This window comes from Budorcas taxicolor, chromosome 3 (genome assembly GCF_023091745.1).
Source record: "Budorcas taxicolor isolate Tak-1 chromosome 3, Takin1.1, whole genome shotgun sequence".
Taxonomy (NCBI): domain Eukaryota; kingdom Metazoa; phylum Chordata; class Mammalia; order Artiodactyla; family Bovidae; genus Budorcas; species Budorcas taxicolor.
Window position 1 is genome coordinate 111,994,529 of NC_068912.1, and position 18,673 is coordinate 112,013,201.

Here is an 18,673-nt window from a genome sequence, read left to right on the forward strand (position 1 = left end):
CGTCCATCGAGTCGGTGATGCCATCCAGCTATCTCATCCTCTGTCGTCCCCTTCTCCTCCTGCCCCAGATCCCTCCCAGCATCAGAGTCTTTTCCAATGAGTCAACTCTTTGCATGAGGTGGCCAGATTACTGGAGTTTCAGCTTTAGCATCATTCCTTCCAAAGAAATCTCAGGGCTGATCTCCTTCAGAATGGACTGGTTGGATCTCCTTGCAGTCCAAGGGACTCTCAAGAGGCTTCTCCAATACCACAGTTCAAATGCATCATTCTTTGGTGCTCAGCTTTCTTTATAGTCCAACTCTCACATCCATACATGACCACTGGAAAAACCATAGCCTTGACTAGATGGACCTTTGTTGGCAAAGTAATGTCTCTGCTTTTGAATATGCTATCTAGGTTGGTCATAACTTTCCTTCCAAGGAGTAAGTGTCTTTTCATTTCATGGCTGCAGTCAACATCTGCAGTGATTTTGGAGCCCAGAAAAATAAAGTCTGACACTGTTTCCCCATCTATTTCCCATGAAGTGATGGGACCAGATGCCATGATCTTCATTTTCTGAATGTTGAGCTTTAAGCCAACTTTTTCACTCTCCTCTTTCATTTTCATCAAGAGGCTTTTTAGTTCCTCTTCACTTTCTGCCATAAGGGTGGTGTCATCTGCATATCTGGGGTTATTGATATTTCTCCCGGCAATCTTGATTCCAGCTTGTGCTTCTTCCAGCCCAGAGTTTCTCATGATGTACTCTGCATATAAGTTACATAAGCAGGGTGACAATATACAGCCTTTACATACTCCTTTTCCTAAATGGAACCAGTCTGTTGTTCCATATCCAGTTCTGCTGTGGCCTCCTGACCTGAATATAGGTTTCTCAAGAGGCAGGTCAGGTGGTCTGGTATGCCCATCTCTTTCAAAATTTTCCACAGTTTCTTGTGATCCACACAGTCAAAGGCTTTGGCATAGTCAATAAAGCAGAAATAGGTGTTTTTCTGGAACTCTCTTGCTTTTTCCATGATCCAGTGGATGCTGGCAATTTGATCTCTGGTTCCTCTGCCTTTTCTAAAACCAGCTTGAACATCTGGAAGTTCACTGTTCACGTATTGCTGAAGCCTGGCTTGGAGAATTTTGAGCATTACTTTACTAACATGTGAGATGAGTGTAATTGTGTGGTAGTTTGACCATTCTTTGGCATTGCCTTTCTTTGGGACTGGAATGAAAACTGACCTTTTCCAGTCCTGTGGCCACTGCTGAGTTTTCCAAATATGCTGGCATATTGAGTGCAGCACTTTCACAGCATCATCTTTCAGGATTTGAAATAGTTCAACTGGAATTCCATCACCTCCACTAGCTTTGTTCATAGTGATGCTTTCTAAGGCCCACTTGACTTCACATTCCAGGATGTCTGGCTCTAGGAGAGTGATCACACCATCATGATTGTCTTGGTCATGAACATCTTTTTTGTACAGTTCTTCTGTGTATTCTTGCCACCTCTTCTTAACATCTTCTGCTTCTGTTAGGTCCATACCATTTCTGTCCTTTATCGAGCCCATCTTTGCATGAAATGTTCCCTTGGTATCTCTAATTTTCTTGAAGAGATATCTAGTCTTTCCCATTCTGTTGTTTTCCTCTACTTCTTTGCACTGATTGCTGAGGAAGGCTTTCTTATCTCTTCTTTCTGTTCTTTGGAACTCTGCATTCAGATGCTTATATCTTTCCTTTTCTCCTTTGCTTTTTGCTTCTCTTCTTTTCACAGCTATTTGTAAGGCCTCCCCAGACAGCCATTTTGCTTTTTTGCATTTCTTTTCCATGGGAATGGTCTTGATCCCTGTCTCCTGTACAATGTCACGAACCTCCGTTCATGGTTCATCAGGCACTCTATTTATCAGATCTAGTCCCTTAAATCTATTTCTCACTTCCACTGTATAATCATAAGGGATTTGATTTAGGTTATACTTGAATGGTCTAGTGGTTTTCCCTACTTTCTTCACTTTAAGTCTGAATTTGGCAATAAGAAGTTCATGATCTGGGCCACAGTCAGCTTCCAGTCTTGTTTTTGCTGACTGTATAGAGCTTCTCCATCTTTGGCTGCAAAGAATATAATCAATCTGATTTTGGTGTTGACCATCTGGTGATGTCCATGTATAGAGTCTTCTCTTATGTTGTTGGAAGAGGGTGTTTGCTAGTACCTAGAACCTAGCAATTCTCAAAGTGTATTCCACAGAACAATTCAGAAGCTAATAGGTATTTCTGAGAGAAAAAGAAAAGGAAGAGAGGAGAGATTCTGTCATCAAATTTGTGGAGATTCTGGTTAAAGCAAGGTTAAACAGGTTTCTCTCCTGCAGCACCTCTGAGATAAATGCATAAGCATTGGTTTCTTCCAGAGGAGAGAACTTCTGTAGCATTTTTCAAAGTTGAATGCTCTTCTCATGGAATTTATTTCTCAGCCTGTGTTTTATGGAATATACTTTGGGAAACATTTCTAGGCATCATTCTGCAATTAACCAAATTTCACCCCTAATTGCATAGTTGGCTATTATAAGCCTAACACAGTAGTATTTTGCCATGTTTCCCCATAGGGTACCACTGATTCTGCGTGCATTGCTCTGTCTAGACAAGGCGGAGCATCCCGGTGCTGGAGTGTGATGGGGCAGGACGGGCTGAAGAGGGAACAAACAGAGGCTGCATCACAGGGGACCTTGTGCCAGCCTAAAGCTGTTTATCAGAGAGGCTAAGGCATACCATAGCCTCCTGATACAGGAGAGGGACAGTGGGTACAGAATAAGACTCAGAACTTCTGTTAGAGAGTGATTAGGGGAAGGAGCAAAGCCGCACAGCTCACTCCTCCCTTGTAATCCTGCTGTACCTAAACCTCCACAGGCCCCACCTGGGGGGTCTCTGAGCTTGCCCCCTGAAACCCCTCTTCTGGCTCAGTATCAAGTTCCTTAAAGCCAGGCTCTCTCTCCTGTCCTCGTCCCCTTTTCTCCAGAGAAACCCCTAGTACCTTAAGAAGCTGAAGCCACTGATGGAGAGAAGACTCCCCTCTGGGGCAGAGTTGATAAAACTGGCACATTACAACCCAGGATGCCCAGTTGAATTTGAATTTCAAATAGATTTTAGTATAATTATATCCCACATGTTGCATGGGATATACTTATACTTAAAAAACAAAACAGATTTGTGTGTTTCTCTGAAATTCAAATTTAACTTGGAGTCCTGGATTTTAACTGGCAGCTCTACTCTGGGGCCTAGGATGTAACCTTTTTGGTATTGCTTCTAAAGAATCTCAGGTGAAACAGGAGGCCATGGGGCCCCATGGTTATGAAGCGTCATGGAGAATTCCCACTGACAGCCCCTCTGCACCCTCTGCTGGTGGGATGAGGGATGTCTGTGAAGCTCCAGGTAGTGATGGTGGGAGGGTAGGGCCGCTGAGGGGTCTGACTGGGTGCAGGTCAGGCGTGTTCTAGGCCTGGCAAGGAGAAGAAGTGTGCAGGTGTCCAGAGCACTGCCTCCATGCTGGGAACGCAGTGAAACAAACACGGGTCTTGAAGATCAAGGTTGCAGCCTGATTAAGACGCAGGTGCTGAGGTCAAGGACTTCCCAGGTGGTGCTAGTGGTGGAGAACCTGCCTGCCAGTGCCAGTAGACGTAAGAGACACGGGTTTGATCCCTGGGCTGGGAAGGTCCCCCGGAGGAGGGCATGGCAACTCAGGCCAGTATGCTGGCCTGGAGAATCCCGTGGATAGAGGAGCATGACCGGCTACAGTCCATAGGATCACAAAGAGTGAGACACAACTGAAGTGACTTAGTACACACACACACACACTGAGGTCAAAGGGCTCAAGTGTCAACCCCCTGCCCTGATGCCAACCAGCCACGTGACACTGAGTCAGAATAGCCCCTTTGTTCCTCATTCCCCTGTCCCCCCAGAGGGAACAGTCAGAGCCCCTTGCAACAGGTAAGATGAAACAGAAGAGCCAGGTAAAGTACTGAGCAGAGTGCCCAGCTCATATCAGACACCCAAAAGGTGACTGTTATTATTGCAACTAGCTGCATGACCCTTCAGCTCTCTAAACTCAGCTCTTTAGGGTAAAACCAGGTTCATAATACCAACCTAAAGAGTAGCCCTGAGCACTAACATAAATTCTATTTTAATGGGAAAGAGTGGTGACTGAACACACACACACAAGCCTTATCCCGTAGCCAGCACAATGCCCGCTTTGCCCAGTGCCACACTGATGGGAAATGGAAATGGGATTTTGGTCTCAGTCCTCAGGTACGAACTGCCTATTTTGTCTTCTCTCTGCCCTCTTCCTGCCAGTCACCTCTGTCAAGGTCTCTTACCTACAGCCTGCTCTCCTCACAGCCCCTTCCCATCCTGGACTCCCAGCAAAACTGATCTTTCCTTAGTTTTCCTTCTCAGTTGTGGGAGATGAGAGGAGGTTCCTGAGACTGTAACTGAATAGACACGAGTTCCCGGGTACCAGACTGTGGCCCATGGGCTGGGGGCCTGTTGTATAAGTAAAGCTTGGTTGGATCAGGTACTGTCTACAGCTGCTTTTGTAGCTCAGTGAAAAAAGCTGAATCATTGGGTCAGAGACCATTAGGCAAGGCCAAAAGTATTTACTCCCTGGTTCCTTACAGAAAAAGTGTGCCAACCCTTTTCCTTTGCTTTGTTGCTCCTTATATATAATGCACATTTTATATGCTCATAGTATACATTACATATATATATACACATATATTCAACACATTCCATTAGGGTACTCCCTTCCTGCCAGGCATTAAATCAAACACTAGATAAATAAAGAATGCGTCATTCCGGCCCCTCGGGGAAGTCCAGAGATGAAAATAGACACCTAAACAAACAATTACAGGCAGGCTTAGCTCCCGTTTGGAAGCCAGGGTGTTGTAAATTAATGAATGATTGAATTGTAATGTCGTATGACAAGTGCAGGAATTGAAGTGCAAGTAAAACCCCGACTTAATTCTGCAAGTGGGTCCAAAAAATCCAATCATGTAAAATGTGGGCCTGTGAGATTGCAAAATTAACCAAATGACCAGAACAAGCCTATGTAGTTAGTGGGCTGGGAGTTCCAGGATTCTGGGAGCGGGTTGCCAATGACATTAAACCTGAATTTACATTCTATCAGGATGTCTTTTCCTGGAGTTTCCCAGTTTAGACAAGACCCTAAGGGTATCAAGGAGGGCTTCACAGAGGAAGTGGAGGGGGGCAAGATTAGGGGAGCAGAAGATAAGGTAGAAAAGGTCAGCAGGGGTCAGATTATAGAAGGAGGGGGCTGCCTGAGCCTAAGATTTGATTTATTCTGACAGCAATAGGAGGGCTCTCGTGGTTTTCTTTTCTCTTTCCTTTTATTAATTTTGATGGTTTCAAATATTATTTATTCGTACATTTATCATGCAGAAGACTGAGGACCTGCGTTTGCCTGTGTCTCTCAGTGGTAGGGAACCCACCTTGGGCACATGTGCTCCGAAAGGGAGAACAGGGCAGGGCCGTGGTGAACTTGCCCTTCTAGAAAGCTTACTGCAGCATCAGTGCAGACAATGCATTGGAGGGGGCAGGGCTAGCGGCAGGGCCATCAGAGTTGGGTGCAGAAGCCCAGGGGAGAGATGATGAGGATCCTCAAATGAGAAGGAGAGAGAGGGCAAGTGTGACTTATGGAGGACAGCGATGTCCCGGGGAGAAGCCAGGCTTGCTGCTCCCAGAAGTCAAAGCCCAGTAACAAGAAAGGCTCTGGAAATTGAACAGTTCACAGCTCAGAGAGATAACCCAACCGAGCTAATGGAATAACTGACATGAATAAGTTACCGCGAGTGGTTCTCACTTTCAGCTGGGCTCTCCAGTCACCCAGAGGAGCTTGGGCTCTTCCTCTGAAATTCCAATTCGATAGGTGTGGGGACAGGCCTAGGCGTTGGTATTTTTATAAAACTACCCATGCGCTCCTGATGCCAAAGGTTACAAAATTGCAAACATGAGCCAAGAGAAAGGCTCACAGGGGAGAGTTTATGCCAGATGCTGGGCAGGAAGAGACTTGGCAGGACAGGGCCCTGTGGACGTGTGAGTGGCATACCCTGTCTGAGGTCCTGGCACCCCTGCGTTTGTTTGATTGACAGGTAGCAGGAAACGTACAGGACCAGGCTCCCTGGTGGTTCAGACGGTAAAGGATCCGCCTGCAGTGCAGGAGACCCAGTTTCGATCCCTGGACCGGAGGCTCCCGTGGAGAAGGGAACGGCCACCCACTCCACTATTCGTGCTTGGAGAATTCCATGGACAGGGGAGCCTGCATCCTTGGGGTCGCAAAAGAGTCGGACATGAATGAGTGACTAACACTGAACTAGGGTTTGACTTGCCTGGTTTTCACCCCAAGTCATTCCCATGAGGAGAATGTGTGTGAGTCTCCTATGAGGACGTTTCAAGGTACACCAGTTACCATGAGCTCGATGTGGAATGATCAGTGCAAGCACGGCCTAGCACAGGTCAATGTCATGGGCTCAGCAGCCAGGCGTTGCTGTGGACCCCCGGCTCCACCCCCAGCGAGCTACAGGGTCTCGGGAAATGTGCTCCTGCGTCTCTAGGCATCATACTCATCTCAACAAGGCATAATAGCCCTTCCCTCAGTGGTTTATTGGGAGGATTCAATAAGATCATTAAGTCACTCAATAAACTTTCATCAAGGTGTCATTATACATCAGGCGCTGTTCAAGGAACTAGGATACAAAAGGGAATAAAACAGATTCAAAAGATGCCTGTATTCATGGAGCTTATATTGTAGCCGAGTGAGACCAACGATAAACAGTGCATCAACTACCTACTGTATCAGATGTAGATGGGAGGAGAGGAAGTGGAGACAAGTAAGATAATTCTTTGGGATGGAACGATATACGGAGCCCTTGACAATGAGGATGCCACATAGTAAGTGTGCAGTTGTGTTTACTAGGCCAAACAGCTGAAAGCAAGGGGGGTTGCAAATGTTAACTAAGATATAATGTGAGATGAAGAAGTGCCTAGCCTAGCATAGGCACTCAAAAGGTAATGGATCTTATTCTTTCCTGCCCTGTCCATGCCCACTGCCCCTCTCTGTCACACACACACACACACACACACAACACCATCTCCCCTGTCCATGCTGAGGGCTGGGGAAGAAGCAATCCTTCCTGCATCCTTTCTCCCAGCCACCCTGTCAGTTTGTATCAACCGTATGGCCATGAAGATCAAACAAGCTACCTGATGGAAGATAAGGAATCAAACATATGGAGGGTGCTTGTCCAGAGAGCATAAACGACTCTTCATTATAATATGGCAACTAAAGTCTCAAATTAAAAATAAAAGAAGGCATGATGTAGCTTTTGCTGCACTCCAACCACAAAGGAGATTCATTGTCATACAATCACTGAGAATATCATGTTGATTGGCAAGAGGCTGGCTTTGTAGAAGGGACAAAATTCCCCACAGCTAATCTACAATGGAATTGTTCAATGTCAGGCACAGCTTTAATAATACTGTTCTCGGCTGCCTTGGATGTAAATATCCCACTCTTCATTTTGTAAGCAATCAAAGGGAAGTTTTATAGACAGGAGAGCATGAACAGTTATAATATCTGTGCCAAAAAAAACCACACGGGCAAAATCCAAAAATCAAAGAACACTGTGCCTTAGAAAGTCTGGCTTTGTGGCTTATCTCCAATCTCTGTCTGTCCAGCAAGTTGTGCATCAGACACATTACAAAAGACCACACTTTAAATGCTGCCCTTGACATTATTAAAAAGTACAAGATCGGCAAATCAGACTGGAGAAAAAAAGACAGACAATTAAATCTGGACAGTCAGGTAATCACCCTTCATTTTGTCTCAGGGTCTAGAATAATGAAGGGAGGAAGGGAACTCTTGGTCATTAAGCACCTACTGTGTACTGGATGCTGTCTCTGTCAGAAGCAGTATTGTATTCCACAATGAAGGGTGTTGAATGATGGAGCCAGAAAGACCTAGATTCACAACCTAGCTCTGCCCGTTTCTAGCTCTGTGTCCTTCGGGGAAGTTGCTTAAACTCTCTGTGCCTCAGTTTGTTTTTGTTTTATTTTTTCATCTATAAAATAAGGATAATAAATATCGCACATGATTGTTTTGAGGATTAAGTAAAATAAATTTATAGCCTTGGGCCCAAAACATACCAGGGACTCAGTGGTGGGTATTATAAATCTAGCTTTATTTCATCTGTTCATCAGCCCTGTCAGGAGGCCCCAGTTCAATTCCTGGGTCGAGAAGATTCGCTGGAGAAGGGACAGGCTACCCACTTCAGTATTCTTGGGCTTCCCTTGTTGCTCAGCTGGTACAGAATCCACCTGCAATGCAGGAGACCTGGGTTCAATCCCTGGATCGGGAAGAGCCCCTGGAGAAGGGAAAGGCTACCCACTCCAGTATTCTGGCTGGAGAATTCCATGGACTGTGTAGTCCATGGGGTCACAAAGAGTCAGACATAACTGAGCGACTTTCACACTCACTTCAAAGAGATGCTGAAGACCTAACCCCAGGACCTGTGGATATGACCCTCTTTGGAGATAGGGCCTTTGCAGATGATGGAGTTGAGAGAAGGCCATTGGAGTGTGTCCTAATCCAGTATGGTTGGTGTCCTTTTAACAAGGTGAAATTTGGACACAGGGAAACAAAGGGAAAATGCCCAGTGAAGGTGAAGGGTTGGATGGAAGCTTGGACAAGTCAAGGAACAGTAAAGTTTTCTAGATAATGACCAGAAGCTAAGAGGATTCCCTTACAAGTTTCAGAGGGATCATGACCCTGCTGACACCTTGATTTTGGACTTCTAGCCTCTGTAGCTGTGAGACAGTAAGTATCTGTTGTTTTAAACCACCCAGTTTGTGGCACTTTTTTGTAGCATCCCTGGGAAGCTAATACAATCCACCCCTTCACTCTAGAGGAAGAAAAAGAAAGTATCCTCAATTTCAGATGAATAACTGAATGAGGAAGCCCAGAGAGGTATAGTTTATGGCTCAAGATCACTCAGCTAGAGGTGGATGAGCCGCGATTTAAATCCAGGCCTCTCTGGGACCAACATCTGCCCTCTCTCCATGCCCTGTGTGGCCTCTCGGGAGCAAAGCTCAAGTTAAAAAAGGAGGTGGGGTTGGCAATGAGCTCCCCACTCATCACACCCAAGTCCCAGTGGAGGTGCCAGGTCAGAGTGCTCTGATCATGAACAGCTCATTAAGTAGAGAGCGGTGAGCACTTGAGAGTGACTTTTCAAAAAGAATCGAATTTTACTCATAGTGTGTTTCAGTCATTAATTTCAAAGGAAGAAAGCCCAAAGCAGAAGTCGGCTCATTAGAAATTTGACACTAGTAATTTAATTAAATGGGGTTTTTGCGTCTCGTTGCGGAAAATGAACGTTAGTTCTACACCAGTTCTTAGCCCATTTCCCCAGGTTGGCTCCCTCCCCTAATCTTAGCTTGCTTTCTTCTCCAAATGTTTACTTGACCCACCCACTTGCACCCCCAGCACCCACAGACACTCACATCACAGTCTCTCCCTCCGCTGTAGCCAGCAGCTTGGGATTGTGGGAAATGCCAAGGAAGCCGGCAGCAAGGGATTATGGGAAATGTCAAGGAAGCCGGCAGCAAGGGATTATGGGAAATGCCAGGGAAGTCGGCAGCAAGGGATTATGGGAAATGCCAAGGAAGCCGGCAGCAAAGGATTATAGGAAATGCCAAGGAAGCCAGCAGCATGGGATCATGGGAAATGCTAAGGTATCCAGCAGCCCAAAGACTACATTCTTAGCTAGGCTAATAGGGTGATGAGGTCAGTCATTTTGTCTGGGTCATCTCACTTGTCAAAGGTAGAAAATAGGCAGGGAAGAGCTCTTTAGCCCTTAAGATAGTTCTCTCACAAAAACATAAGCCATTTAAGGGCAGAGACCCTGTTGTCCAGTTCACTGGTCTATTACCAGCATAGAGTGCAGCAGGCCCACACATTTTCATTGCATGAAGGAATTAATGCATCAAAGAGGAATTTTTCCAAACAACTAATTAATGGACACTCAAATATATCCCTACAAGTACCAGACACTGTGTTAGGCTCACAGGGACTGCATGGCCCTACCTCACAGTGGAAGGACAACATCTGCCATTTTTGAGCACCTACTCTGTGCTGGGCACCGTGCCAGCCATGCATCGGCTATGGTCAGTAACCTGGTCAACCCCTAGACATTACTGTTCTTTTTCAGTTGAGGAAAGTAAGGCTCAGTGAGGTCACGTGACTCAGGGCCAGGGAATAAGACAGTGACAGCACCTGGCTTCAGACCAGATTAAGCTAGTACCAAAGTCTACCCTTTCCTTCCACAAGGAGGGAGGAGAGGAGAAGGCAGAGGGAAAGCCTCCTTTCTGAGGGCTCTGAGATCAGTGTGGATGGTTGAGATGGTCCTGAAAAATAGCAATATGGGCTGGAAGAGGGTACATCAAGGACCAGGGAAGCTTTCTAGAATCCAGGCTGGTTATCTCCATTTCCTTATTTCTCGTCATTGCCACCCCTCCCCTCTTACTCCAGGTTCCCTGAACTCTTAGGTTGTCTCTGGCCTCAGGGTCTTTCCACATGGTATTTCCTCTGCCTGGAACACTCTTTGACCTAGCTAATTCTTACTAATCTCGCAAGGTTCAGCATAGACATCTCTTCCAGGAAGCTGGTTCTGACTAACCCCTGACTGGGTTTGGTGCCCTGCCTGGTTCCTATCTCGTTATAAGGGACTTAGTATACCTTTAAACATACGCATGTCCCACTGGACTGGGAACTCAGATTCTCTTGTGTGGTACTCTCTGTATCCAGGCTCTAAGCTCTTTATATACCTCCACTTATTTAATTGTCACAACAACTCCAGAGGAAGGTACTGTTGTGAATTGCCGAGGAAACTGAGGCCCAGAGAGGTGAAGAGACTTGCTCAGGGTCCCACAGGTAGTAAGCCACCAGGGTGGGATGTGAACCCAAGCACTGCGGCTGTTAGGCCTCTACTTTCCACTGTCTTACTCTATGGCCTCTCAAGGCTGGTGTCCATAAACCATCGTCACATGAAGTAATGGAGAAGTACTTTTAAGGCAAGTTTTCCCAGGTGGTGCAGTGCTAAAGAATCCTCCTGCCAATGCAGGAGATGCAGGAGACGTGGGGTTGATCCTTGGGTCGGGAACATTCCCTGGAGGAGGAAATGGCAACCCACTCCAGTATTCTTGCCTGGAGAATCCCATGGATGGGGGAGCCTGGAGGGCTACACTCCATGGGGTTGCAGCGTTGGACATGGCTTAGCAACTGAGCAAGCATGCATGCACTTGGATGGCGGTCTGGACGCAGCTGTGACCACTTGTCTTCACCTTGTGGGGAGGTGTGGAATGGTGAGAGGTGGGACCTTCTGGGCACAGGCAGTTCCACCTTGAGGAAGAAAGGCACAGAGTAGGGGGAGCTGAGTCAGGGTGAAGGTGTGACTCAGGCACACAGGTGATGCATGCTCCCTTTCTCCCTCCTGACTGGCAGTCACGATGCTCTAGCACCCTCAGCAAGACTATTTCCTCTGCGTAATGAATGAACGTTGGCAGCTGGCCGTTACTGCTCTGGCTCAGGTGTGGTATTCTCCGGCTCCCCATTTTCCCCTTGAAACGGGTCAGTCTGATCAGAACTCAGGTTCTTGTCTCCCTACCTCACTGCCTCTTTCCAGCACTAATTACCCCTTCAACTCCCCTAAACCCACTAGGCCAAACTCCTCTTCTGGCTGCCAGGGCAGATACGGATGAAGAAAGGACACTGGGTTGAATGAGCGCCTACTCCATGCCACTTTCTGTGTCCCTTCCACGGTGTTTAGTGGGAAGGACTGTGGAATCTGAGATCAGAGCAATCAAACCCAAGAGATTAAAGTGATTTCCCTGGGGCATCTCAAGTGATGGGATATACGTGTTACTGAACCAGGTTCGTTTTGCCCAACGCGCAGCAAGCCACAGGGCTGAGATGCCAAGGTTTGCAGCAAAGAGAGGATTTATTCACAAAGTATCCGAGCGAGGAGATGGGAGAACAAGTCTCGGATCTGCCTTCCCAAAGGGAAGTTTGGTTCACTTCAGTTCAGTCGCTCAGTCGTGTCCGACTCTTTGTGACCCCATGGACTGCAGTACGCCAGGCCTCCCTGTCCATCACCAACTCCCAGAGTTTACTCAAACTCATGTCCATTGAGTCGGTGATGCCATCCAACCGTCTCATCCTCTGTCATCCCCTTCTCCTCCTGCCTTCAATCTTTTCCAGCATCAGGGTCTTTTCAAATGAGTCAGCTCTTCACATCAGGTGGCCAAAGGACTGGAGTTTCAGCTTCAGCATCAGTCCTTCCAATGAATATTCAGGACTGATTTCCTTTGGGATGGACTGGTTGGATCTCCTTGCAGTCCAAGGGACTCTCAAGAGTCTTCTCCAACACCACAGTTCAGAAGCATCAATTCTTCGGCACTCAGCTTTCTTTATAGTCCAACTCACATCCATACATGACCACTGGAAAAACCAAAGCCTTGACTAGACGGACCTTTGTTGGCAAAGTAATGTCTCTGCTTTTTAATATGCTGTCTAGGTTGGTCATAACTTTTCTTCCAAGGAGTAAGCATCTTTTAATTCAAAGACAAGGGCCTCAGGATATTTGTGGGATAGAGACTAGAGAAGCAAGGTGGTCTGAGGCTTGGGGAGCATGGGGAAAGGTGCTTGGGTAAAGGTGCAGTGATCACCCTTCTGCACACATGTAACTAAGCTACAGGCCTCTGCACATTTTGAGGGCACTTAGCACCTTCTGAGGGTGTAGTTTTTTAGCCCTCTGATATCAAATGGTCACAGAGTGTTCACTCACACATGCCCAGTGAGAAAGTGGGTGGTGTTATTTAGTCTTGATTAGCTCAACCAGACACAAATTCCTGGAAAACAGTTCAGGCAGGCGTTTGTGGTTTGGGGTCTGTGCTCCTTGGAGGAGGACATGCAAACCTTTTGTAGCAACAGATAAAATGACCCTGAGTGGCGAAGGCAGGATACAGCTGTGACTGATTGAACTGATCCACAGCTTCAAACATACTTCACACCCAGGGCTGCTCATGAGAAACGGCAGGAAACCTGGATGTCTGGGAATAAATTGCACTTGACCCCTGTGAGTACTCAGGGCCCAGGCAGCCGGGAGGGCACAGTCCTGTCCTAGGGAAGAGAGGAGGCTTGGGGAGGGGGGGTCGCCCAGGGAGGTGGCGCTCGGAGGCAGGGGGTCAGGGCTGGAGCCCCGTTCACGGGCTGCATCTCTCTTTCTGCTCACAGTGCTCCCCAGCCACACATGTGGGAACCCCGGGCGGCTGCCCAACGGCGTCCAGCAGGGCTCTACCTTCAACCTCGGTGACAAGGTCCGCTACAGCTGCAACCCCGGCTTCTTCCTGGAGGGCCACGCTGTGCTCACCTGCCACGCTGGCTCCGAGAACAGTGCCACGTGGGACTTCCCGCTGCCCTCCTGCCGAGGTAGGTGGCCAGGGCGGGTCTCAGGGGTGGATGGCCCCTGGGAGGCCTGGTGGACCTTCCAGTGGGAGCCAGTCTCTGTCTGCTCCAGCGGGGTGTGGGGTCCCCACCATGGGGAGTATGTGTCTTGGAGCCACCCAGGGCCCTCAGGGGCTCCACGTATTCTGGGGGCTTTTAGGCTTCATCAGACCTCCTAGCCCTCAGATGTGTACTCTCTCAGCCTCCTTCCTCCACATCAGCAAATTTATTTTTAGCTGGTCTGCCCTCCGCTCATGCCCTGCTGTCTTAGAAGAGACATCGTTTCTCTTCCTGTTACCGACGTGTCTCCCGTGAATGGCTCTCTCCCAGCTGCTTTCCCTCTGACCTCACCCTGGCAGTTCTTCCCTCTTTTCTTTAAATTCAGCCCCTCTCTCTGTTTTATGGTGTTCCCCTCTCAGCCTTCAAATATGCTCAGAACCTCTTTACCCCAACACTGCCCTGCAGGAAGCCCCACCTCCCTTCAGCGCTACGTCGACCTCAGCCTCCCAGCTGGGATGACCAGCTTGTCCGGGTTACCCCAGCACATTCCCAATTCTTAGCTCCCAGAGTCCTGCATCATGGACACCCCCCTCAGTTCCAGACAAACGGAGACAGTTGATCGCTCTTTTCCCAACCTATTTCTCCCTCTCCCCACAATAATCAAGCTTATTTCTAAGATAATTTCTCATGCCTCTTATCTGATGACAAAAATAGCGCATGATCATTTTAAGTGATCTTAGCAAATACAGAAAAGACCAAAGAAACAAAATTTGCCTGTTTTCACCATGATTTTCAAATATTCCCTTCCCATATTCTTCCTGTTTTTTTTTTTTTTCAAATGGAAGAATAGCTGATTTACAATGTTGTGTTAGGTTTAGGTGTAAAGCAAAGTGATCCAGGCTTCCCTGACAGCTCAGTTGGTAAAGAATCAGCCTGCAGTGCAGGAGACCCCGGTTCGATTCCTGGGTCAGCAAGATCCACTGGAGAAGGGGTAGGCTATCCACTCCAGTATTCTGGCCCGGAGAATTCCATGGACTGTGTGGTCCATGGGGTCACAGTCAGACACGACTGAGCGACTTTCATTTTCAAAGTGATTCAGAGGTACATATATCTATATAGATTCCTTTTCAGATTATTTTCCATTATAGGTTGTTACACGCTGTTGAACATATTAATAGTTCCCTGTGCTATAGAGTAAGACCTGGTTATTTGTCTATTTTATAAGTGATAGTGTATGCCCAGTAATCCTAAACTCTGAATTTATCCTCCCCCACCCCTGGCTTCCCCTTTGGTAACCCTAAACCTGTTTGCTTCACCTGTGAGTCTGTTTTTGTTTTGAAAATAAGTTCATTCATATCACTCTTCTTAGATTCTTCCTATGTGTGTGTGTGTGCATGCTCAGTCATGGCCAACTCTTGGCTGGTCTTCCCGGGGATGGAGTGGGCTGGGGTGATGGTTCTCCCCAGTGCTCACATCACAGCAGTAATTCATGGGTGTGTGGAGCCTTTAGGGGTCACTACTCTCCCTCAGCTCACTCCTGACTCCTGTTCAGCCTCTCAGATGATGATAATTCTTCCCCCCTTCCTTTTCCACTGGCTTTTCCCCCCATCTTCCCCTTAAATGCCAGAGTCTAGCATGGCCTCTTCACTGGGCACTTCTGGCATCTCTTGGAGTTTCTCACCCACTTTGCTCTGTGTGCTTAGTCGCTCAGTCGTGTCTGACTCTTGGTGACCCCATGGACTATAGCCCACCAGGCCCCTCTGTCAGTGGGATTTCCTAGGCAGGAATACTGGAGTGGGCTGCCATTTCCTTCTTCAAGGGATCTTCCCAACCCAGGGATCAAACCTGCATCTCCCGCCTCCTGCATTGCAGGTGGATTCTTTACCCACTGAGCCATTGGGAAAGCCCACTAGGGCTGTTGCTTGAAGTGACACTTTGATCTCCAACCCTCCCTCTGTCCTAAGCGTCTGGCCCACAATTATATCAAACTCTCCTGAAGCCCTCCCTTCAAATGAGGCATGTCCAAACTTAACACTTTCTATTTTCCTGAACCTGCTCTTTTTGTTGCCCTCCCCAACTCGGTGATGAGTGTCACCATTCAAAGTGGCCAAATCAGACGTGTCAGGGCATCTGACACTCCTCACCCTCTTTGCTCCCAGCATCCTTAGTCTCCATGTCCTGACAAATCCTTCTCTGCACTGACCTTCCCCTCCACACCTCTGCCGCTTTTCAGGGGACCCCGCTGCTGATGGTCCAGGCTCTCTCAGCTCTCACCGTCTCACTGCAGAGGATCTCCAGCCCTCCAGCCCTCTCACCGCACACATCCCAATTCATTCTCCACTGCAGGACTGAACTTCCTAAGACACAGATCTGACAGCATCACTTCATGCTTAGATTCCTGCCAGTGGCTCTTTATCACTGACAGGGTCAAGTTCACATTCCTTAGCATGGAGCACAAGACCCTTCTGGAAGGAGTCCCAGACCGATCTTTCTAAGTCATTTCTAGGTAGCTTGCAATTAGCCACATCAGAAATGCTCCCTTCCAGAACACACAGTCTAGGGAAGTCAGCCAAGCACGTGAAATCTTACTTTCAGGAGGGCTTCGAGCCTTAGAGATTCCTGAGGGCCCAAGGGGGCTGAGATAAGGCTCTGTTCAAAACTGGGGTGGGGGCTGAAGCACTGTCCCATTCTCAGAGCCCTCAGAGCCCCCCATTCCCTACACTTGGGGTCCATTATTCTTATTCACTACATGGTGCATGAAGAGCTAAGAAGCATTCCCAATAATGTCCATGATTTTCTGAAAGTGATTTTCCAAACTGCCCTTCCTTAGGAGGCCAAACCAAAAGGAACAGAGAAGGGTGTTCCTCGTGTGCACAGACTTGGGGAGGATTAAAGCCTTTTGGCCTTTCTTCTTTTCTCATAGAACTCTTGGGGGATGGCATCTGTGAGTGAATTAACTTCATCCACTGGGCAGTGGTCCGTAAATACTTGCTGAGTGAATGGATGGCTGGATGGGTCTAATTCACCATCAGAATTATGTAGGCCTACGAGCCCAAAGGAGAAATTACTGGCCTGGGTTAGCCCACCGGCCCAGCAGCGTGGAGTGACACGACCTCTTTGGGTCCAAGGCTTCACAGAGCGTGTTGAAGGGGGGTGTACCTCTGCCTCAAACAGTATATGCCACCCGCCTGGCTGAAAGGAAGACTTGGAGACACAGCCCAGACCAAGAGGGAACAGGGACCAACCGGGGCCTGGGGGCAGAGCAGGTGTGAGTCTGGCCTCTCAGGAGGCCCATCCCGAGGCTATTAGTCCATCAAGGCTTGGCCCAGCTGGCAAAGGGAAGGAGGCAATATTTCCCATCAGTTTGTGTTATTTTGGGGCATCTTTTCAAAGGCAGATGTCCTTGGGAGCCCTAAACTTGTTGAACCTTTCTGATTCACAAGGAAGGCCATGTGGATTTCAGTAATGGGCCTCTGACTTGTGAGGTGCATTGCCCTGGATCAAAAAAGGCTGCATGGGGGAAAGAAAGGGGTTCATATGCTCTGGGGGCTGAGAGGCAGATGGTGGAAAGAAAGCAGCCTGAACAAGAAAGACTTGGTCTCTGAGGTCCAAGTCCGGGCTGCCCCTAAACCCAGGGAGATGGGCATTTGGTCTGCAGCAAGTTGGGTGGCTAGTGCCCAGCTGTATTCCAAATGTTCTGGATCCAGGGAGAGGAACCTGCAAAATATGAGACAGAAGCAGAACGTCAGGCATGGAGAGAGCATGGATTCAAACCTACATTCAACTCTAGCCATGCCAGCTCAGAGCTGTGGCTCACTGGCCTGCCACCAAGCCCGAATCTTAAAGCCAGGACATGAGTACTAGCCTTAAAGGGTGATTGTGTACACATTTATTCACTCAGCATTTAACAACTTTTTTAAAAGATTTTTTTTTTTGGCATGGACCTTTTTTAAGTCTTTATTGAGTTTGCTATAATGTTGCTTCTGTTTTATGTTTTGATTTTTTAGCCATGAGGCATGTGGAACCTTAGCTTCTCAATCAGACATTGAACCCACACTCTCTGTGTTGGAAGACAAAGTCTTAACCACTGGACCTCCAAGGAAGTCCCAGGAGTTAATTTAACAACTTCTGACTGAGTACCTACTCTGCTAGCTAGCCACTGACTCAATCTTTATTTATTAAATTCTTGTAAAGTGCCAGATATTGTGTAGATGCAGAGAACTGCAGTGATGAAGTCAGACCAAGTTCCGTGAGTTCATAGAGTTTACCCTTTAGCATCTGGGAGGCAGAAACAGACGAAAGTCAAAGAAACAATTTTCAGATTACCATTGGAACTATGAGGGAGATGAAATAGCTAGTGACAAGGGAGGGAGCTGTCAGGAGAGGACTCGTCAGGAGGTGACATTTGAACTGCGTCCTGCGTGACAGGGCTTCCCAGATGGTGCTAGTGGTAAAGAACCTGCCTGCCAGTGCAGGAGATATCAAGAGACGCGGGTTCAATCCCTAGGTCGGAAAGATCCCCTGGAGGAGGGTATGCCAACCCACTGAGGTATTCTTGCCTGGAGAATCCATGGACAGAGGAGCCTGGCAGGCTGTAGTCTATATGGTTGCATAGAGTCGGACTTGGCTGAAGTGACTTAGCATGCCTGAATGACAAGAAGGAGCCTATTGTGTGGAGACCTGGGGAAAGGAACCTCAGATGCAAAGACCCTCAGGTGGGAAAGAACTTGGCATGTTAGAAGAAGAGAAAACCAGTCCATGGGGCAATGTAGAGTCAGGGGAGGAGATGAGGGGAGTAGATGGGGCTGTGGACAAGTTTGGGACAAGAAGTTTGGGTTTGATTCAAAGTTCAGGAGGTAGCCAGGGAAGAGCTTTATGCAGAGGAGTGGCACAATTGAACTGACTTTTTAAAAAAAAGTTTGGATGATATAAAGGAGAGGGATTGTAGTTGGCAAGAGGCAAAACTGGGAAGCCAGTTAGGAGGCAGCCGTTGCAGGTGTGCAGGCTGGAGCTGATGCATCTCAGTCAAGGGCGGCCATGGCAGAGATGGCGGGAAGGGGGCAGGTTGGGTTTAGAGCACAGCCAGCAGGCTTGTGATGAAATGAATGCAGGTGTTGGTGGAACAAAGGGTCAAGGTTG

General features: G+C 47.8%; 1 protein-coding gene across 1 annotated transcript in view; it reads left to right on the plus strand.

Annotated features, from left to right (window-relative positions):
• CSMD2 (CUB and Sushi multiple domains 2) overlaps positions 1 to 18,673 on the plus strand; it is a 678,376-nt gene that overhangs the window by 231,057 nt on the left and 428,646 nt on the right. Inside the window, exon 4 of the mRNA XM_052636874.1 lies at positions 13,325 to 13,519. Within this exon, the coding sequence (XP_052492834.1) occupies positions 13,325 to 13,519 (195 nt within the window). The remainder of the gene's footprint in view (positions 1 to 13,324; positions 13,520 to 18,673) is intronic.